General features: G+C 41.7%; 3 protein-coding genes across 3 annotated transcripts in view; 2 read left to right on the top strand and 1 right to left on the bottom strand.

The window, feature by feature from the left end:
• Nucleotides 1-9966, bottom strand: part of grin2ba (glutamate receptor, ionotropic, N-methyl D-aspartate 2B, genome duplicate a) — a 116439-nt gene extending 106473 nt beyond the window's left edge. Inside the window, exons 1-4 of the mRNA XM_051073699.1 lie at nucleotides 9871-9966; nucleotides 9289-9456; nucleotides 1632-1770; nucleotides 804-911 (exon numbers count right to left, since the gene is read on the bottom strand). Coding sequence (XP_050929656.1) covers nucleotides 804-830 — 27 coding nt within the window. The 5' untranslated portion in view covers nucleotides 831-911; nucleotides 1632-1770; nucleotides 9289-9456; nucleotides 9871-9966. The remainder of the gene's footprint in view (nucleotides 1-803; nucleotides 912-1631; nucleotides 1771-9288; nucleotides 9457-9870) is intronic.
• Nucleotides 9967-9979: 13 nt separating this feature from the next.
• Nucleotides 9980-12557, top strand: fmc1 (formation of mitochondrial complex V assembly factor 1 homolog). Its single transcript, XM_018667651.2, has 2 exons — nucleotides 9980-10168; nucleotides 11391-12557. Exons 1-2 carry the CDS (start codon nucleotides 10040-10042, stop codon nucleotides 11592-11594), a joined length of 333 nt encoding a protein of 110 aa, XP_018523167.1. The 5' UTR covers nucleotides 9980-10039; the 3' UTR covers nucleotides 11595-12557.
• A 914-nt stretch (nucleotides 12558-13471) lies between these two features.
• LOC108877573 (heme-binding protein 1) lies at nucleotides 13472-20028 on the top strand. The gene is made up of 4 exons (XM_018667650.2): nucleotides 13472-14043; nucleotides 17241-17379; nucleotides 18155-18335; nucleotides 18758-20028. Exons 1-4 carry the CDS (start codon nucleotides 13966-13968, stop codon nucleotides 18933-18935), a joined length of 576 nt encoding a protein of 191 aa, XP_018523166.1. The 5' UTR covers nucleotides 13472-13965; the 3' UTR covers nucleotides 18936-20028.
• The last annotated feature ends 46 nt before the right edge of the window (nucleotides 20029-20074 follow it).

Raw genomic sequence — 20074 nt, 5'->3', positions numbered from 1 at the left:
TGATTAATAGTGCATGGGCAGAGACGAGAACAGAGGGAGGGAAAGAGAGGGGAAAAAGGAGAGAGGGAGAGGTGGTAGAAAAAAAGATGGTGAACAACTTATGAGCAATTTTTTAAAAAAGCACTAAGGAGTGAGGAGATGAATGTATGAGAAAACGATGGAATGTGCTGATATGATAATGGCCTCTCATGGGCCCTTGTGGCAAATACATTTGCTCTGTGTAATTTGGTCCTGGGACAGAGAGAGAATTATGTCTTCTTTTATCTTATCACACTAAACATACCATCTCTCTCCCTCTCTCATACACGCACACATGAACACAGCTGATGAGCGGCTGACATACACAAACACGTCCAAGTGGTCACACACTTCTGCCACAAAGATCTCATTCAACAAATCCTTTAATTGCCTGATCAATGCCTGTAGAGCCATGCAAATGAAGCCGATAGTCGATGGGGGCTGGGTCAGGTTGAATGTCCACGTGCTGACGCATGCCATTGATCAAAGTGCACAATGTGCTAAAAACCCAGGAGTAAACCATTCGTCTGTAGGCTCCACCTTGAACCATTATCCTGACCCTCAAGCAAGCCTGGCGTGAGATACAAAGCAAAGAAGCCTCAGGAAGTTTTAGACCATCCATCACTGAGCTTTAGAAAAGGCGCGCACTTAGGGAGGCTACAGACGCACAAACACACACAGGTGAGATAAGACACGTTGTTTGAGCGGTTCTCTATAGGGACAATTCGAGAAAACTAAGAACAGCCCGGGCTGTAGAGAGGCCTCATGCATCAATATTGTCTTACCTTGTGTTTTGCCAGCCAAAGTCTCATCCCAGCATCTCAGAAGTAGCATGATGGTGCGGCCTGGGACTCCTCTCTCCCTCTCATAGCCTCAGACTGAGGGAGGCTAAACTACAATCAACATGAGAGAAAAGACAGTATGAGTATTGATTGTTAGCAGCTACTGGATCTTAAGAATATTTTAATTTCTAGTTGTTTTGTCAAAACAGAGAAAGAATATAAATATTTTTGCTGTTGGTTATAGTGCATTTAGCTTGTCCCTGAGGGTTATGATTATCTCTAATAATACAGAATAGCTTTGAATAACACAAAAAAGCTCTAAACAGAATAAAAACCAATGAAATTCTCTCTGAAACCCTTCTTCTGCTGTCCACAAATACCACACTAACACTATAAACAAAAATTTAGAGGCATTTTTTTCTCTGAGGAGACATGATTAATCACCTGGAATGATACCAGCTGTCAACATCATTAGCCAATTAATAGAGAGATGAGTTTAATTAACTCCAAAAAGAGGAATAAAATGGTCATGGGAGTAAACTAGTCCTTTATCATTTTCAGGTGTCACTGCACCAGCAGGTTTGTTTGCTTTAACCAGCCGCACTTTATCAAGTAAATGTGTTTTAGGCTTCATGATTAATTGAATTACACCTCTCTACCACCTCATTAGGTGTGTGGGATTTGCTGAAGCAAATACAGATGTTCATGAATGGAGAGGTGAGATTAAAAACGAGGCGGCGACGTTGCTGAGCATTTATCTCTTTTCCACATCATAATCCTTTCAGTGTTGATTGCGAATGTGTAAGGTATTTCGGTGCCGGGGTAACTCACAGCAGTTTTAGGTAAAATCCTCGACAGGTCAAGAGGGTAAAGCAGCAATTTCGAGGTAATTGTACTCCACAGGAGCAGCTTCACTTCTGTTCCTCCGAAGAGATGTTTGGCGTCACTTGTTTTTCTGACGTCTGCCTGTCTGTTATTGCAAAGGGAACAGGGAGGGCAGAGGGTTAGAGGCAGGTCGCAGGAAGTTAGACTCTAATAAAAGCATACTGTGCTTTCACTCAGTGGGCAACCTATGACCTGCTCCCCTTAGAATTAATATGTTAAGATTAAATGAGGGGGAATTTAAAATGCACAACTCAGTGCTTAAAATGGTTATCTGAATACAGCTTTCTGCTTTATTGTTTACAATCCAAATCCACTGTGAAGGCCATTTCTGTTCTATAAAAAACAATGTGTCTCGTTCCCTAATCTGTTTAAATCCATCTCACAACTCCCTTTAGTAAACTGTGTGTGTGTGCATGTGTGTTTCTGCAAGGATAAAACAGTCTGATTTGAGGAAAATCCAGCCCAATATTATGAATAATATATTTCTTCCAAATGTACTGTAGTACTAAATTGTTTCTGCCTTCATCCCCAACAACCCCCCAACTACAGTGTGTACTGGATCAGAAGAATAATAAATAGCTTCTATTAGTCCTGATTATACATAGCTCATATATCATGAACACTCTCTCCACATGAGTCTATATGAGTGTCCAAATTGAAGGGGATAGTGTGGGCCATACTTTAGGTAAATAAATGATTAAGAAATATGTCAATGAATAATAAACCAGTCTCTGCGGGGTAACAGATTGTACTTTTCATATTTAATAGATTGATGGGCCTCACACAAACTCACACAACATGTACACACACAGTAACATGTAATCACAGACAAACACATTCGTCACATGTACACCCGCAACTTCACAGTTGACACATGAAACATAAGGGTTGAACGGTACAGTAGATTAAAACATCAAAGAAGGCCTACGCTGCTCACTTGAAACGCCTAGGCTCTTTTAGCTTGTTCCTTAGCTTACACTAATCCCACAAAGGGAGCCTAAATGTTGCTTTTCTGTACACACTGTGCACTCCCATCTCTTCCCATGGACAGTGTCTCTGTGTCGATACAAGTCCTCTTAATCAGCTGCGATGAATTATTGAGTAGCCTTTTTATATCAGATCATGACCCATATTCTGCTCGCTTGAAGTGAATATGCTGCCAATAAAATCGAGATGTACTTTTTAAATCGTCCCACATAGGCTTCCTGCTCTCTCTCTAATGGCTGAGCAGGATTCAGACACACACTGCAGAACGTTACGAGCTTTAGATGGAGCTCCGCGGACTGATGCGCTCGTTTAACAAGATGATGTACGAGGTCATCAGCAGCGTCACACATGATGGGAATCTGAGGTGTTAACTTTTAACTCATACTACACTGTGGATTTCAGAAGCTAAAATCATCCTTGCATGTTTTACGGATACACACGCTAAAATGCAGCAAAGCTTTAGAATACAGCAATCCCTAGATGGCACAGAGTGGAAGTTAGGTGAAGATAAAATATCTAATAGAGTGTTATTGCTGGTTTCATTAAAGCAGACGCAGTGCTGAGAGCCAGACACAGGAGTTGTATTGTTGTCTCATTAGGTAGCACATGGGGAGAGGGAGAGACAGAGAGAGAATCAGTAGGAAGAAGGGATAGGATTATGAATCTCCTTAGCCCCTGCTGTCTCCTCTCCTGGCCTGTTTATCAATGACGACTGCAAACACTGTGCCTATGAAATCTCTTAAGCTCTGTTTGGAGACTTTTGGCAGACTTCTTCTTCTCGTAAGCTTCTGGCATCAAACTGTTTCAGACACTATAAACTGACAGCACGCTTATAAGATATATATTGTAGTGCCCCTGGTCATCAAAATACCAACTAATTTATCTGTTCAATAAAATTTGGTGACAATGTATAGGCAAACATTATTAATATAGAATGAAAGGGACATTCCAAAGTTAGCATTACACAAAAGAACATACTGGGTAAAACATTAACTGTATTGTCACTTTTGGCAGGAACATCCAGCGACACACAAAATACGATCCTACTTTCCAAGGTGACTCTGTGATGAAACCTGTGATTCATTTGGAAAAAGCTAAAAAATAACAAGAGGTCTCATCATCACAAATGCAATCCAGACAAAAAGTTACATGCCCCGCTATGAACCCCAACAAATCACCTCTATATTTACATAGAAGCGATGCTCAGCTGTGTATCCATCTTCCAAACTGTTCATTTGGACAGCAATTGCTCACTCTACCACCCAGCTACGCTCTAAAGAACCAGTGAAAACGCCATCAGCATAATACTAGTCAAATCAGCTGTATCAACTGCAGTTTTTCAGCTAAGTGGGACATGACGTTCACATCATTGTCCATTTCGCTGCTGCCTCCTTCCACCACATTGTCAAGACAATAATATAGGTGTGCTTCACCTGCGCATAACAACTGACATGTTATATTTTTGAGATCATTACAGTAAAAAAACAGCGGCGAGCCATGTGTCAGAGGCAGAGTTTGCGCCCGAGACATCCATTTTGCAGCATAGCAGCTGTGACAGCTTTGACAGACTACCTGGGTTTAAGTGCCCATCTGTAGATAGGCTACAGGGGTCACATGTGTGCCAAGAGCACAGAGCAGAATGGGTAATGGTCCTGGGTCACGAGACCAGGTCCCAGGTGGATTTTGCAGGTATGGAGCCATAACCTTGACTGTGCGCCATGCATGTGCGCACACATAGACAGACAAGGTATGACTTCAAACTGCTGTCAGCCAAATGATAGGAAAGTTAATCAGAGAAAAGGGGTCAATTGCTGCTGCACTTATGATGGATAGATGGACAAAGTGCCTGCATGTGTGTGTGTGTGTGTGTGCCTGTGTCTGTGTGAATGTGTGTGTGAGAGAGGGAGAGAGAGTGGGTGTGAATGTGAATTTTGCTGCAGACACAGACTCAGATTCTATTCCAACACACTCCACAAAGAGATGAGATATACTGTCAGTCTCCCACTGTGAAGTGTTTTGTGTGTCTTTGAAATAACAGCAGATAAAAATAATTACACCGAGAAAAGGGCAATGTAGTCTGCCTCTTCATGTAGATTACTTTATTGATCTACATATATATTCCTCACACACACACTCCAGTGTTTTAAATAAGAGTGTGGAGCAGCTGAACAGGTGATCTGATAGGCAGAAGTGGCTACTCAATCAGGCGGAGTACAAAACTAAGTAAAACTAAGAAGTACGAAGATTCATTTTAACAAGTGAAGTAAATTAGCAGACACTCTACGTTAAAAGATCTGAGCGTATGCATGTGATTTTATTTCACATGAATAAAATGTGTCAGAAAGAGAATTAAAGGCTCATGGGAAAAAAAGACTACAAAGGACAAATTGTGACAAAGTGTAAGGGAAATTACAGATCCGTCAATATCCATGTAAATTATCCCTAACATCACACACACGTCCATGATGGGTCTGCGCGCACACGCGCACACACACACACACACGCACACGCACATATAAATACTGGTTTAAGGACCAAAAATATTAAAGGTGAATATTAGCATCAATATAATCATTACCCAAAACATGCAACAGCAACAGCATGTGTGGATTCAAAGCACCGTACTCACCTATTTAACCCTTAACACTGAGAATTATTAAATTTAATCGATTTTGAAGGCTGGAGAAATTGTAAGAATCATGGCTATTACATCAACTAATAGACAAAGACGTTGCTTGAGTCTTTAATCCGTGTTAGTGAAATCCCATTAAGATTGAATAGTTGAAAAAGAAATATTGAAATCAGCTTCAGTCCATTACAAAAAATGTCACCAAAAAAAAAAGCGTCCCAAATTTAGAACAGTTTTTGATAATTGTTAATTTTTTTTTTTCATTTGGAATCAAATCCAGGATTTAAAGGGTAATTCCACAGGAAAACAGCTATATCCAGAGTGCCTTTATCAGGGTGACGGTTGCTCAAAAGTCCCACTTCCCATTATCTTCATGTAATGAAGAGGAGAGGCATTAAATCTCCTTCAGGAAAAAAAGTGGAAATATAAAAGATGAGATGGACAAGGAAATGAGTTGTGTGGTTTTCTTCACTTTGCTATGCATCTGTCTATTGCTGTGCCTCTTTGTAGCTCATACACCACACACAACACAGGCACACACACACCAAATTATTCAGTTACTTTGCTTAACACTTCCGAGTCAACCTATCTTCTATTTTTCTAAAATGCAAAAGATTATTCATGAATAATCTGACTGTTGTATTTCAGTAAATGGAAGTAGTCGAGCTGATGAATTGCAAAATCACGTCACCAAAATGGCAAAATAAATAGCAACTCCTCTCTGATGCAAGCAAGTCAATGACGTGAGAGTGGTGGGACATGAAATTTTTTGGACGCTGAATGAAGAAAAAACTAAATGGAACAGCAAATAAATCAATAAGTGGATCAATTCAGAGGGGGTGAGAGGGTGGAAGTGATGGAGAAAAACAGATGCGGAAAGAGGTGATCAAAGAGATTAAAGCTTGATGCAAAGTGAGTGAAAAAAGTGAAAATTATGGTGGAGGAAAAAAAGGGGAAAAAAATCCTCTGGATGATGAAGCCAGTTTTTTTTCTAGTCCATTCTCTTTGAGTGCTTGTGTGTGTCTGTCTGCGGGAATGAGAGTCAGTTCAGAAAGATATGAGACAGAGAGAGGGGAGAGAGAGGGAGGGAGAGGGAGAGGGAGGAGAGAGAGAGGAAAAGAGGGCAGAGGAAAAGAAGGAGGCAGAGGAGTGTATAAACACAGATGACACCCCGACAGAACAGACAAGTGCTGGCTTCAAAAAACGCTTTGAAACAACAGCGCGCTGTCGCTCATGAATTAAGCCTTTGCTCAGTTTGACCTTCACCTGATAAATGTGAAGTGAGGAAACTTAAACACACCTCAGTTTGCTAATAATGTACATTTCTTCTACAGGACGGATGTGGAGATTGGACATCTCTGAATGTGCATGACGGCAAACAAAAGGACATGTGAGGAGGAGGAGGAGGAGGAGGAGGAGAGTGTGTGATAAAGGGGCATTTCAGACATTTTAATGAAAGAAGAGACTTTTGTGCAACAACACAGAAATGACAAGGCAGTCAAAATGTGGTTCCATGATGGCGACTGGAGAGGGTGCTTGCTTGATGAGTCACTGTGGTCTTGGTTGAGGAGAACAAAATGAAAAAACAAGTCAGAATACACAGATTATAGTATGCAAGGGGGAGAGTGACGTGACGATGACATGGCATGAGGCAACAATCAGCTGAGAGCCGGATGGGAGGGGAGCCAGAGCTAGATTGTAGGCCAGTGAGTGTGTGTGTGCGTGTGTATGTGCGCGTGTCAAGGTGTGTACCCCACACAAAACACCTTGCATACACAGAAAAGGAACAAAGACTTTGAGACAAACACTAAACACTAAATAGACCTACCTATGGTTAGATTTAAGATTCGCCCAAAAAAGATGCATAGGATGGTAGGAGGAAAAAAGAGAAGGGGGAAAATAGGAAAAGGTACAAAAGTGAAAAAGGCATAAATAGAAAATACAAGCAAGCCAATTAAAATGTCTCTATTAAAGCTTTTTAAAGTAAGGAAATTAAAACACTGGTGGAGTCAAAAAGTAGCGAAAGTTACGGGTGGACAGTGAGTGGAGTGGTGGGGAGGAGGAGGAGGAGGGAGGCGGTGAAGGGAGGAGGGAGCGTGGGCTGCACAGGGATAGAAAGGGCTGGAAGTGATAGCAATGGATAGGGAAGGGAAGAATGAATGAAAGGGGGAAAAAAAAGAGGATAAAGGGGGCCAAAAAAATCCCCCCCCTCTTTCTCTTTCTTTTTCTCTCTGTCTCTCTGCCTCTCTCTCTCCCTCCTTGTCTGGCTCATAAATAGAAGAAATTGTTGACCAGGTAAATGGCGAAATAGATGAGAAGACAGAGGACCGAGAGAGCAAGCAAATGAAAAGGTAAAGCACCTCCCAGCAGCGCAATGAGGAAAAAAAAAAACAAAAAACGAAAGATAAAAGCAAATACTCCGGTGGCCTCCGTTGTCTCCAGTCTATATGTGGAAGGGGGGATTGGCTATTGCCAGTTGTTCCCCTTCCCCGGCTGCCTTCTGCTTTCTTCTGTCTCTCCTCCCAAAAAAGACTTCCCATCCAGATGACAAAAGCCACAGATGTCCTCTCCTCTCTCTCTCAACTCTGGTCTGATATCACATGCCACTCACACAGGTTAGGCATTGTTGCAGCAGCAATGCACAGTATCACTAATATTGCTCAGTGGGAGAAAAAAAGGCATTGGGGCTGCTGCTAGTCAAGCACTGCCTGCCTCATGAGGAAGGATACTGAGCTGGAATTGCTCTGTCTCCCCCTCTCCCGCCCATCCCTGCGAAAAGATGGGAGGAAGGGAGGTGGGCCCACTCGCTGCATTAGTATTCATTGAAAGAGTGAGAGAGAGAGAGAGAGAGAGAGAGAGAGAGAGAGAGAGAGAGACAGAGAGAGAGAGGGAGAGAGATGAGGAGGAGGAGGAGGAGAGGGGTGTCTTCCAACAAATGTCGAGGAACCAAACCGGTGTGCAAAACTGATAAGAGACTGGCTCCCCCTAGAGTCAATTATCAATACACAAGCTCAAACAACTGGAAACACTGGGAGTAAAGTGTTGGCCCATGAAGCCTAATCACCTGTGACCTGGGCATTTGAATCTCTGAAGACAAACTCACTGCTTCAGTTTTGCAGTGTGTCACTCTAACTGCATGATATCACTATAATCCAATTACAAAATGAGTCAGTGTTCATGTTTATAGGTCAAATGTAAAGCCTGAGCTTTGTTTTCTCTGAAGCACTGTCATCTTACACTCTCCATTTCTGCATAAAAATTGGACAAAGCATTAAGGGACTTTCCATTCACATCTGTGGTGTTGTGAAGCAAACTGATCCTTTTCTCTGCATTTTGCCCTAAGCCAAACTCAGTGTTGCTATGGTGACAGATGACCACTCCAAAGTGTCCAAATCAAAGCGAGTAGCACAGAGAGATAAGGTGGTCAAAAGCACCATTTAAAGGCAAAGACTGCAGTCTGTCTCCACACTAGTCTATTCTCTCTGTCTCTGCTATCTACCCCAAATCACATGGGGCCAAATGACCATATTTAGTGAAAATATTGCATTTCACTCAGTATGCAAACAAAGACATTGTGTACAATAGGCTTTATAGAGGCTTACCCTAAAAAGAATGTGAGGTAAACCACACTGTTTTGTTTTATTTTCTTCAGGGAATAAGTTGTTTTCAATTTATTCCTACAGCCAACTCTGTAAAGCATGTATAGTTTTGTTCTGTCTTCAATAAAGTTGTTATTTATAGCAAAGGAAGAAACAGACAGAGAGAGGCAGAGAGATGCTGACAGATCCTGGAAGAAAATATGATTACAAATCCCCATAGTCCCCTCAGTCTCCTCTGCTGACCCGTTTATCCGACAGTAATTACTTAACTTAGAATCAAACTCAATCCCAATTTCATTTATACTGACAGACGGGATGGGAAAGACTGAAGAGGTGAATTTTTAGGCAAGTTCTGCTTATTTTTTTAATCAGGACGTTAAGAAATTACCTTACAATGAAGTTGAAGGTGAAATCCATGTGAATGAGGAGAAACTGTTGTTGCACCTTTGCTGTCTCTTGGCTGATGTAGGATGGACCCATCAAAACAGGCAGCGCTTGAATGGTTCTGTGACACATTCAACAGCCCCCGCTCGCGCTTTTGCCAAGTTCCAGACATCTGAGAAAATACAACAAAGAAGATGGTAAATGTCACAGTTAACATAATCTTCACCCTGTAGTTATGTTATCTTCTTAGTTACATACTTTTGCACCTGTGAGCTCAGGTACAGCCACCACCCTCTGCTTGTGTAGAATAACTTTAATACTTAAACAGTAGTTAAAGAGAGATGGAAAACATCAGTTGTTTCCCTCTTAAAGTGTTTATATCATGTGTGAACCAGTGGTTGTTAACTTTCAGAGCTTCGATGGAGAAGGTTGGCGTTCTGGCGTTGCTTGGATCAACGCCAGATGCCAAATACACACAAAGGAGCTGAACGTAGGCTACAGATTCCATAGTATAGCATTATGCTGCACGGGTACACATTGATGTATTGACTGACTCTGTTTATATTCTGTATGAAACTCACGTTACCTTAAAACTGTTGCAGGAAAATGTCAGCTGTAAAGAGATAGCACGTGCTGTTTCATTAATGGGACACATCGCCGCCTTGTGGTCGATATGAAGCCTTTCGATCGACTGTGTGGTGTTGGATTGAGCATGCCTGGCTTCATGCGCTGAACAATCACAACACCGTGCAGAGATGGCAGCGCTGTCATCACCGTTACGAGTCTGTCGAGGAATACTGAAAGAATTGCGGGCCATCCAAGGACCGAGTTACAAACAGTCTCTGGCCTACAACTATGTAATGGACCAGTTTCGTAAAAATAAGGCGAGTTTCTCACCGACTGCGATGCAGCTAACGTTAGCTAACTTAGCTAACTAACGTCCCAAACTGCATGGCTAGCGTTAGCTAACCAACGACAACTCTTGAATAATATCGTTGCCACTTTTCTTGTTAGTAAAACATTACGCTTCATAAAATGTGGGGGTCGTGTGAATACTTAGCCTGACACTGGAGTGTTGTTTTTGTCAACTTTGTAAAACTTAAAAGCAAGAGTTCAACACAAGGTGACTGTGATGCAGAAGGACATGCTAACATTAAGGGGAGGCTAATAAGCCTTAGCATAGGCGCAGGTGTTAAACTACCTTCTCAATCAAATGATTATTGATTATTGATTTATGATTGAAGTACGTACTCGTGCCGCATTGCAACCCATACAGCTTGGAGTCCGTCACAAAACGTGTTTTAGTTTAAGTTATTGCGGAATATGTATCCATCGGCTGACGTAAATAGATTCTTGTAGCTATATTTAAAGTGTCCTATCCTTAGTAAACACTAGATGTATTTTTTTGTCCAAATTCATTTTCACAGAAGTAAAAGCACTGCAGAAAGATTTTGTTTTTAGTTTTTTAACCAGCTCATCACTTTGGGAATTTTTTTAGCTGTTGAATTTTTCAGTCACAGATTCATCTATATATTATTTGTAATTAATATATATAACTAATTCTCCATTAAACTTAAACCACTAAACAGCCTGCTTGTAACCATGATGTCCATCTGAATGCTTGTCATTCCTTATGTTTTTCTGTTTACCCGCTACGCATATATATGCTTACAGCTTGTTTTATTAATGCTTGGTGGAACATGGCTCATCAGGTTGGTTGAATGCATGTGTAGTCACTGTAGCAAAACAGCTAGGAGGAATTCTTGCTTGTCAGTGTGTATTTGTCCCTGTCTCCAAGAAGACCCAAAGGCATTATAATGTACATGTGCAGCTCTGTGGGGACTGGACCAAATGCTTACTGTCCATATAGATGTTGCAGTTGATGGAAAAAGAAACATTGTGGCAGAAAACCCTGTTATATAGGCACATTTGCTCATGTTGTAGTCTGTTATTGGAGTCATTGCTAACTCCACCAGCTAGACAGCTTAAGGCTTTTCTTTACAAATGTTTATTTGTTTGATTTTCCTCTGTTGTGATTCATTTATTTTCTGATGTAGTTCATCATATGATCTTCACTAATATTTTCTTTCCTTTCCCTGCCCACAGGTAACAGGAGAAAGGTACTGCCGTGCCCAGCAGGAGGCACACCATGCCTCACACACATACCTGTGTTTGCTGTCATCTACCAGGAACCACCTAGCCCTGCACAACCTTTACCATGGCAAGGGAGAGCGCAGCCCAGAAGAAGTGGCTAACCTTGTGGGGCTCAGGTTGCCCACTCAGCCAGGAGGTAAAGGCTGGGAGAAGTGAGGAAACTGGAGGGTGCACCATCTTGAAATTCTTCAGAAATGACTTTTCTGTGGCTGATTCATCTGGCCTCATACAATTCACCTCATGTAAAGTAAACACCAAAGGGAAAAATACTGTATTTGATTAGAGCCTGGCAGACTGGAGACTGTGTCATCATGGACTGCTTTGAGGGAACGCCTGTTGTGTTGTCCCAGCTGTGTTCAAGGAGGAAGGGTGAGGGACATGATTACGATCTAATCGGAAGTGTATTTGAAGCAACTGTGAAAATACAAGTCATGATTTAAAAACTGTTGTTGAGCTGTAAATATACTGTTAACCTACATCTTATCCACATTTGCTTTTATTTGTGTTTCCTAAATGTTGTTGAAGCATTTGAAAACCAAAAGCAAATATTAAAAGTAGCTGTAAGTACATTTTCATTTTGATTCATTTGTCCCATTTAAGTATTAGTCACTGAAACAGTAGTTTAACAGAACTGTGTTACACATATTCTGTTTGCCTGTCAGTTAAACATCTATTACTGCATTTACATGCACTTAAGGAGCCAAGTAAAAGTAAATACACATCACACATACCAAAGTCACATGGGCTTGGCGAATTAATGTCACAGCTCTTTTTGCAGTTGTCTGGGAGGTTATTTATAGTTTTTCCTGTTAGACTTGTCATCCACGGAGACATACGCTGCTTTCTGGCAACCGGCTTTTATTTTTGTGATTTTGCATGAGTGTATGATGTGGTGGACAACAAACAGGAACCTACAGTCTAATGCAAAACAATAGTCACAGCCCTGCAGTAACTACCAGCTCAATGAAACTGATGGACAACCAGCGAAGTTAAAGAAATATCCATGGTGTTTCAGTCTTTGTTGCTGATGTCTTGTGCCTATGCAGAAGATGTTTGATGTAATGGTTTGTGCAGCTCTTATCATAACTGATATGCTCATTAAATATTATGTCATTTTCATGTTTTGCTTGTTTGCTTTTACCATTTAACCCCAGCTACAAAATAAGTCATAAAGTTAAATAGCAATAGCCATTAGGTTATTGTTTAAGCAGGTCAAGGCAGCATATGGCAATTTACAGATCAACAAAGAGCCAGTGTGTTGTTGCCTTGTCAGCAACACTATGTAATGGGGCAGAAGAAAAAGTCTCAAAATCATCATAGTACATGAAAAACAGGGAAAGATGAACAGTGGTAACAAGCAAACCCTCGTCAATACTATAGAGACACTGGAAGAATTTGCTGAACAGTACAAGCTGCAACCTCTGATTTTTGCATCCTCATTTTTTTTCAGCTATAACACGGGGTCAGTCCCTGTACTGTTGCAGTGAGCTGGGATGGAATCCTGTGTCTTCTCCCTCATACAGTACTTCAGTTTTTTACGGCCCACTTTTTTCATTAAATCTACCCTTCCCGTTTCCTCTTACTCTCCAGTGGTGACTAACATTGCCTTCAGTGTGAATTTAAATAGACTCACCCTAAAGCAAAGCAACGCACAGTGACACGGGGGGGGTAAGACGCGCACCCATGCGCTGCCCCAAACTAACGCACGCACACGCACACGCGGGCCTGGAAAGAAAGCCCAATGAGTACTGACAAACCAACAGCTTGTGTCAAAATTTATATAAAGCAAAAAGCAGGATGTAAACGTGCTTCTCCGCATCCCGCTGCTTTATGCATCCTGGAGCAGACAGCCACGACAAACAGAATGAGAGAGGAAACCCTAACAAAAGCTGAGAGTCACTGAGGGTTTCTCTACCTTTTGGGGGAAGATATTTGAGGGAGGTGACTCCCCATCGAGTTTTAGATCCAGACTTCAGTTATACAAGTCAATGTATTTTTAATGCCAGCGTAACCTGAACGCATCTCGGGGGTAATAAGCTGTGGAAAATCATGCTGTCATCTTGATGCCCCACTTTTGGTGAACTTAAACGTTTATGAGTGAAAGGTGGTGACATAAGTGAGCGTCAAGCTGGTAAGGAGGAAGAGCGGAGGAGGAGAGGAGGAGGGCGGAGACACTCCACCCGTCTGATTCTGTTCATTCCTTGTTTCGGCAAAGGGGGAGAGGAGTCAGCATCTCTAACTTCTGTCTCCGAAAATACGCGGAAAAAAATCGCATCTGTTGTGTTCAATGCAGCAAAGCGCGCGCTCTTCTCTGGAGGAGAATTTTGCGCTTTGACGCATCTGGATACAGCTGCAACTTAACTTCTTGTTTCACCGAGGTTTCACCAGGAGTTGGGCGACCACATAAGCGAGCGGTTGGTCGAGAGAGAGCAAGCTGCCTGGAAAAAGCACAAGGACGAAAGGGAGGAAAAGAAGAACAACAAACCAAAAGGAGCGGAGAGAGGAGAGGTGACCTGGCTGAAGCGACATGTTTGGCATGATCAAGAACTCGCTCTTCGGAAACACCGAGGAGACCGAATATAAACTGCTTAGCAGTGAGACGAAGGTAAGCAGCGTGCGGACACCTGTCAGATACAACTTTAATTCACTCTAATATCATTACTGCGTCTGCAGTTTTGTCCCATATGCGCCCCTCTCCGTGGCTTTTGGCGCGTGTGCAGCTGTCATTACGCACAGTAATCCTGCGGTACTGTACAGGTGCAGGGTATCCCCCTCTGTTTGCATGAATATTTTATCCAGCACTCAACTCTAAGTAGATTATGTTATGGTAATTCTGTTCAAGTTGCCCATGTGCTTTGCAGTGTTTTCCTGCTGTTATCACAAACCCCTGTAACCTTGACTGACAGCCTGGCAGTTAATTGCCTGTGACCTATAAGGATGCCTGCTGAGCCGCAGTGAGGGGCAAAGGGTGCAAACCAGCCGGAGGCCCTGTGGCAATCAACAAGGCAGAAACAAATAAAGATGGTGATGAGTTTTGTATAACCTTAAAACATCAACACACACACACTCACTGGATTAAAATCAGAAAGGTTTAAAGGTTTCCTAATGATTGTTGCACTCAAAGCTGTGAGGCACTGTTTTTCCATTATGACACTGGGGATGTGTGCATGTTTGTGTGTGTGCGTGTATGCGCGTGAAACCTCAAGGGACAGGCTTACTGACCCTGCTGTGTTTGCGGTTAACCCATGAGCTCAGATATGGACTGGATGTGTACACTGATACACTGACCATCCCTGATGAGGACAGTGACATAGCAAACTGACGTCACATGAGAGGAAGGGCATGCCCTTTTCCACGTCAGCACCCTACCCCTCGTTATGTCTATGTATATGTTGTGTTTGCTTATGTTTGATGTATGCACACTTTGGAAGGATTCCAGTGAGCTCAGTGATGTGTGTTGTTAACTGAAGGAATGCCTAACAGCCATTTCGAGGTTTTTCTCTGTTGCTCCATTGACCTACAGTACACTACTGTAAATGTGCATCTGGCCATGTAATGTCATGGCTTTGTGTGTTTATCTCTGAATAGCAGCTAACATTTCACTGGGAGACAAAGGACTTCCAGCCCAACTGACCAGACAAGCAGGGAATCAGATGACCCAAAACTGACATACACCCACAAAAAGGCAGATCTGTTCTGACACCACATACTAACAACTAATGTCTGAAGCTGAAATTCAAAAATAGACTGTTGAAGTCTGCAGTATGTGTGCAAATAACTGATTTTAACAATGATTTTAGTTATTCATAGTCACATTTGAACTCAGAAATAATGCATTTTACTGCAGAGCTGTCAAAGAAAATGTTTATCTTTGATGACATTTGCTGAAAAGTGGAGAAAGAGGGTCACAACTGATCATTTATAAATGCAGGATCATGTTTAACTTCCCTTAAGTGTTCATTAAGCCTGTGCTGAAAAGTCAAAACTGTAGGTTCATCAAATCTCTGAGCCTGACTGATGTTTAAACAGCAGGTATTGAAATCAGAGCTTGTCACCTGATCCGTGAAACACCCGCCTGACTCTGACACCCAACACTCTTAATTAAAACTGACACAGAATACAGAGGAGCTGCCTTTCAGAGCACACACACGCACCTATGCACATACAGACGTGCACACACACATATTCACAGAAACACATAGGTGAAATAGGTAGAAGTTTGCAAATGAATCTAGGAAATGATGTGAACAGGAAATGAAATGACAAAGCAGTTTTAACAGTCGCAGTGTTGATTATACCTTATGTGTGCTTTGTTCCAGCACAGAGTAATTATCACTGTATAAACCAGCATAAGACAGCAGCTAAACACACATATGCACACAAGCACCAGACACATGACAGACAAATTAATTGCACTACTTAACTGAAGAAGTCAAGCTCTGCTTTCTTGCTATGTCACACATACACAGGGTTAATGGTGGTCCCACTGACAAGCCATACAGAGGAGATTTCTTGTAATTACTATGCAGGAGCCTGGGTACCTGTCACAAGTTAGACCTTCATGATAACATATTGTTATCTTGTATGTGCCGAGGAATGACGGTGGCTTCACAAGTTTTTCAGATCCTCTGTGGTGAGATACCACTGGAGTGGTGGATGAAAAGTCGTTAGTAACGCAAATACAACAGTTTGAAGATATTTAAAAACCCTGTGACTGGAGAAGAGTCACAAATGCATGTACAAGATGAAGACAAAATCATCTGCGTGATATTTTTAGATTTGGATTTTCCTTCAGGGGAGAGAAAACATGCTCAAGAGGCCCATGTGAGAATGAGAATATGCAGTGAAAATTATTTCTGTTGTTGTCTTTTTATCTGCCAGTATTATATTTAGAGAAGACATCATCGGCAAAATAATAAATTATATGTATGTTGGAACAGCCAGCAGTTTTATTACAGACTGAAGGTAAACATTATGAGGAGAACAAATGATGACATTATGAAATTAAATTCTAGTGCTTAAAAACCATTATATAAACACACACACACACACACACACACAGCCATTTGCTATAAAATACCACACAGTATAATCATGTTAGTGGAATGAGGAGCTGTATTTGAAACCTGCATCACAGTCTCCACAGTAACCAGATTCCTTCAAAACCTATTAAAGTTATTGCTCAGCAGCATAGTTGAGTGACTATGCTCCACATTAACCCCACTTAATCATATTTAATGCAAAACTGTTGCATCACATTAACACTGTGTGTCTAAGGGGGTGGGGGCAAGTTGTGTGTTTATGTGTATGTGTGTGTGTTTTTGCCTGTTCACTGTTATGTAAGGCTGTGCATCTCTTGCCCATTATTCTCTGTAAGCTGACTGAAGCCTGCAGAGCAGAAGAAGAAATTAAATCAAGTCAGTGTAAATATGTTTCATCGGCATCTTGTTATTTGGCTGCCCACGTTGGTTTCACACACACACACCCACACACACACCCACACACCACACACCACACTGAACCCTCCCAAGTGTAAACCCCCGGCCACTTCGGGGCTTTCGTCCTTAGGAGCAGATTGTCAACATCAGTGTGTCAGGGGTGAATCATATCTGAGCTTAACCTCTCCCCTGCACCCCCTCCCCAGGAAGAAAGAGAGCAACTGTGTTTGTGTGTGATTCGTGCGCGTGGGTATACGTATGCTCATAAAAGCAATTTGTGCATTTGTGCGTGCCACAGTGTGTATCTGTGGTCGGCCCTACTGATGCCTGAAAGCCACCCCACTGACTTCCCTTTCTGCCGCAGGATGGAGTAAGCTTTGAGGTGCGGCGATATGATGCTGCCAAATACGCCGCCGTCTCCTCAGAGGGACGAACTTTTGACCAAGTGACTGGGGAGCTGGTGAGGAAGCTGCTCATGTACATTGGTGGGAGCAATGAACAAGGTAAACTAATCAGAATCAGTGTACTAAGATATGTTCATTAACATTATAGGATCTAATTTGGTTCATGAACTGCCTCTGTTGAAAGTGCCACATATTTTTAAAGAATCACAGGGAAAAGAGAAATATGAACCAAGAGAGTTTTTAAGAAGATATAAAATGGCTTACGTATTTAATCCGATGGAGCAGAAACACACAACATTATCAAATTATAAAAATAAGGTTTTCCACTAATCTTGGACTCATCTTTTTTACATGATCATATTGAGAGAATGCCTTATCCAATAAGGCACTCCCTTGAATTTATTTCATCTAACTAATAATTTTCCTTATTTCTCTGTCATCGAGAGTGCTTTTTAAAATGATATTCCATATCTTATTCTTATTTAAACTTGCAGGCCTGGAGATGACTTGGCTTTATTGGAGGATACATTTGAATAATGCTCAGATGCTAATGTCCTTTGAGCTGATGTTACCCCCACTTTAGGTCAACAGACAAACATAACCTCAGCCGACTGAAAGTGCAAACCAGGCCTCAGTGCAGAATCATCATTTCATTTTTTTTCTATTTATAGAAGTCCGATTTACATGTCCTGTTTTGCAGAGCCTGGATAAAAACTTATCAGTGTCTACATTTGGATAATGACATTATGTACTCAACACAAAATCGCACAAATCCTGACCTTTGGGTTTGGGTAGTTAACTTTTACTAACTAGCTTTTTCTATGTTACCCCACCTTTTTTAACTCACTTTCTGTCTCACATATCATCTCCTAAGGTGAGGCCATGGGCACAGCAGCTCCCATCATCATCACAGTGTACCCACGGAATGACGGTGTTCTGTCTCGCCGGTTGGTGGTTGGCATCCGCATCCCCACCATCTACCAGCAAAGCCCCCCAACTCCCACTGACAGTGCCGTCAGGATTGAGGAGCGGCCTGGCATGACTGTCTATGCTCTGTACGTGTCATGTAAATATGTTGATGTGTATGTATACCAGGAAAAGCAGTTTAACATCTCCCCTGTGGTATTATGCATGTTGATTTGAGATGAATGTAACAGTCATTTTGTCCAGCAGAGTTACCCCATCTGACCCAAATGCACTTGTAGCTATTTTATTTTCGGAGGCTTTAGCTAATATGTTTAGTTTCCTGCAGGAATATAGCAGTGGAGCTGGTCCTGAGGCAAGTTAACTTGACCTCATGCTGGTGGTGCATGTTGTTTTAAATATCAGTGTGCATGTGGTGCATTTTAGGTTCCTGTTTCTTTCCAATGAGACAGCGCATCCATTAAAAAGTCTACATAATTCACCCCATTAAACAAACACTCTAATTATTCACCTAATTTAGATCTTCCCTGTTTGTGTGTGTGTGTGTTTACAGGCAGTTTGGAGGCTTTGCAGGGGAGAGTGAGTACCGAGCGGAGGCCTTGCGTTTGACGCGTACCCTGGGTGAGACGGCCCCCTTCCAGCGCAAGCAGTACTTCTGCTGTAGCTACGACCCACCGCTCAAGCCTTACGGACGCCGCAATGAGGTGTGGTTTCTACAGGAGGAGCCGTAAGGAGCCATCGGATCAGTCAATCTCATGCTGAATTCTTTATTCAACCTAAACTACCCTTTCACTCCTGACAGTCCTGTAGCTCTAACAGTATTTGATTTGATTGAATATGGGGATTCGGTAGGTCTTTGACAGACAGAGATTACCCATGTTGCCTTTACCCATCTAATCTCTCTGCTTGTCACACATGCAGTATTGTTGCCACACTGAAGTTAGGTGTTCAAGCAATGGGAACAATTCAGAGTTCATCATCAGTGCAGTAGCATTCTCTCATTTCATCACATTTTCTATATTTTTCTTTATAATTTTAACTCACCCTTTAACTCAGACACAGAACATGTGATATGGGTGGCTAAAGGCTTTTAGAGGTAGGTAGTGTTAGGTAGTGAAAGTATTTATTAGAGTCCCATACCTTTAATACTCAAATTTAATCTGAAAAAATGCATCACTTGGAAACCATGACTGAGTTTTGTTCTCTAAACCTAGGGAAATTAACTGGTATACTACTGCCACTGGCTTACAGGTGTGACACAGAAAGTAACTCACTGAATAATCTGTATTTAAATACAACTGAACTGATCTTTTCAATCATTAGTAATTTTGCCTGCTTGTCCTTAAGGGTAGATAGTAGAGCTCCCATCTCCCTGAAAAAACACAGTAGGGCATTGCACATCTGTAATCTAGTTTACAATATAGTGATACAGGCTACAAAGAAGTGTATAGAATTAACATTATATACATGGTAGTAAAAAGCACACATCCTTTTCCTGAGTAAGGAACTGGAATAAAAATCAGGAGCTGAGCCATAAAGTAGAACTAGTCTTTATGAATTAATGGTTGGACAGCCGTGAGTGGAAATTAGCTAGCTAGCTATTGGTGTTGTTTGTGATTACGTGTTGGTCCAGAAAGCATTTGTGTGTAGTGAATATTTTTGTGTTTTAGTGCATGACAATGCCATCTTTATTTATTCAGACTCTTGAAACTGTGTTATGCGATACATCTGTACAGTGTGATTTCCTGTGATAAGAGTGGATATAATGTTCAGGTTTGATAGTGTTTCATAACACAATAAATGTTATTCAGTTAGAGTGGATAATTCCAACTGTCTTTTTTCTTTGTTTTGGTACAAAAAGGTATTCACT

This window comes from Lates calcarifer, linkage group LG11 (assembly GCF_001640805.2).
Source record: "Lates calcarifer isolate ASB-BC8 linkage group LG11, TLL_Latcal_v3, whole genome shotgun sequence".
NCBI classification, from domain to species: domain Eukaryota; kingdom Metazoa; phylum Chordata; class Actinopteri; family Centropomidae; genus Lates; species Lates calcarifer.
Note: the sequence above shows the minus strand (reverse complement) of the source record. Positions and strands in the feature narration are given on the sequence as shown.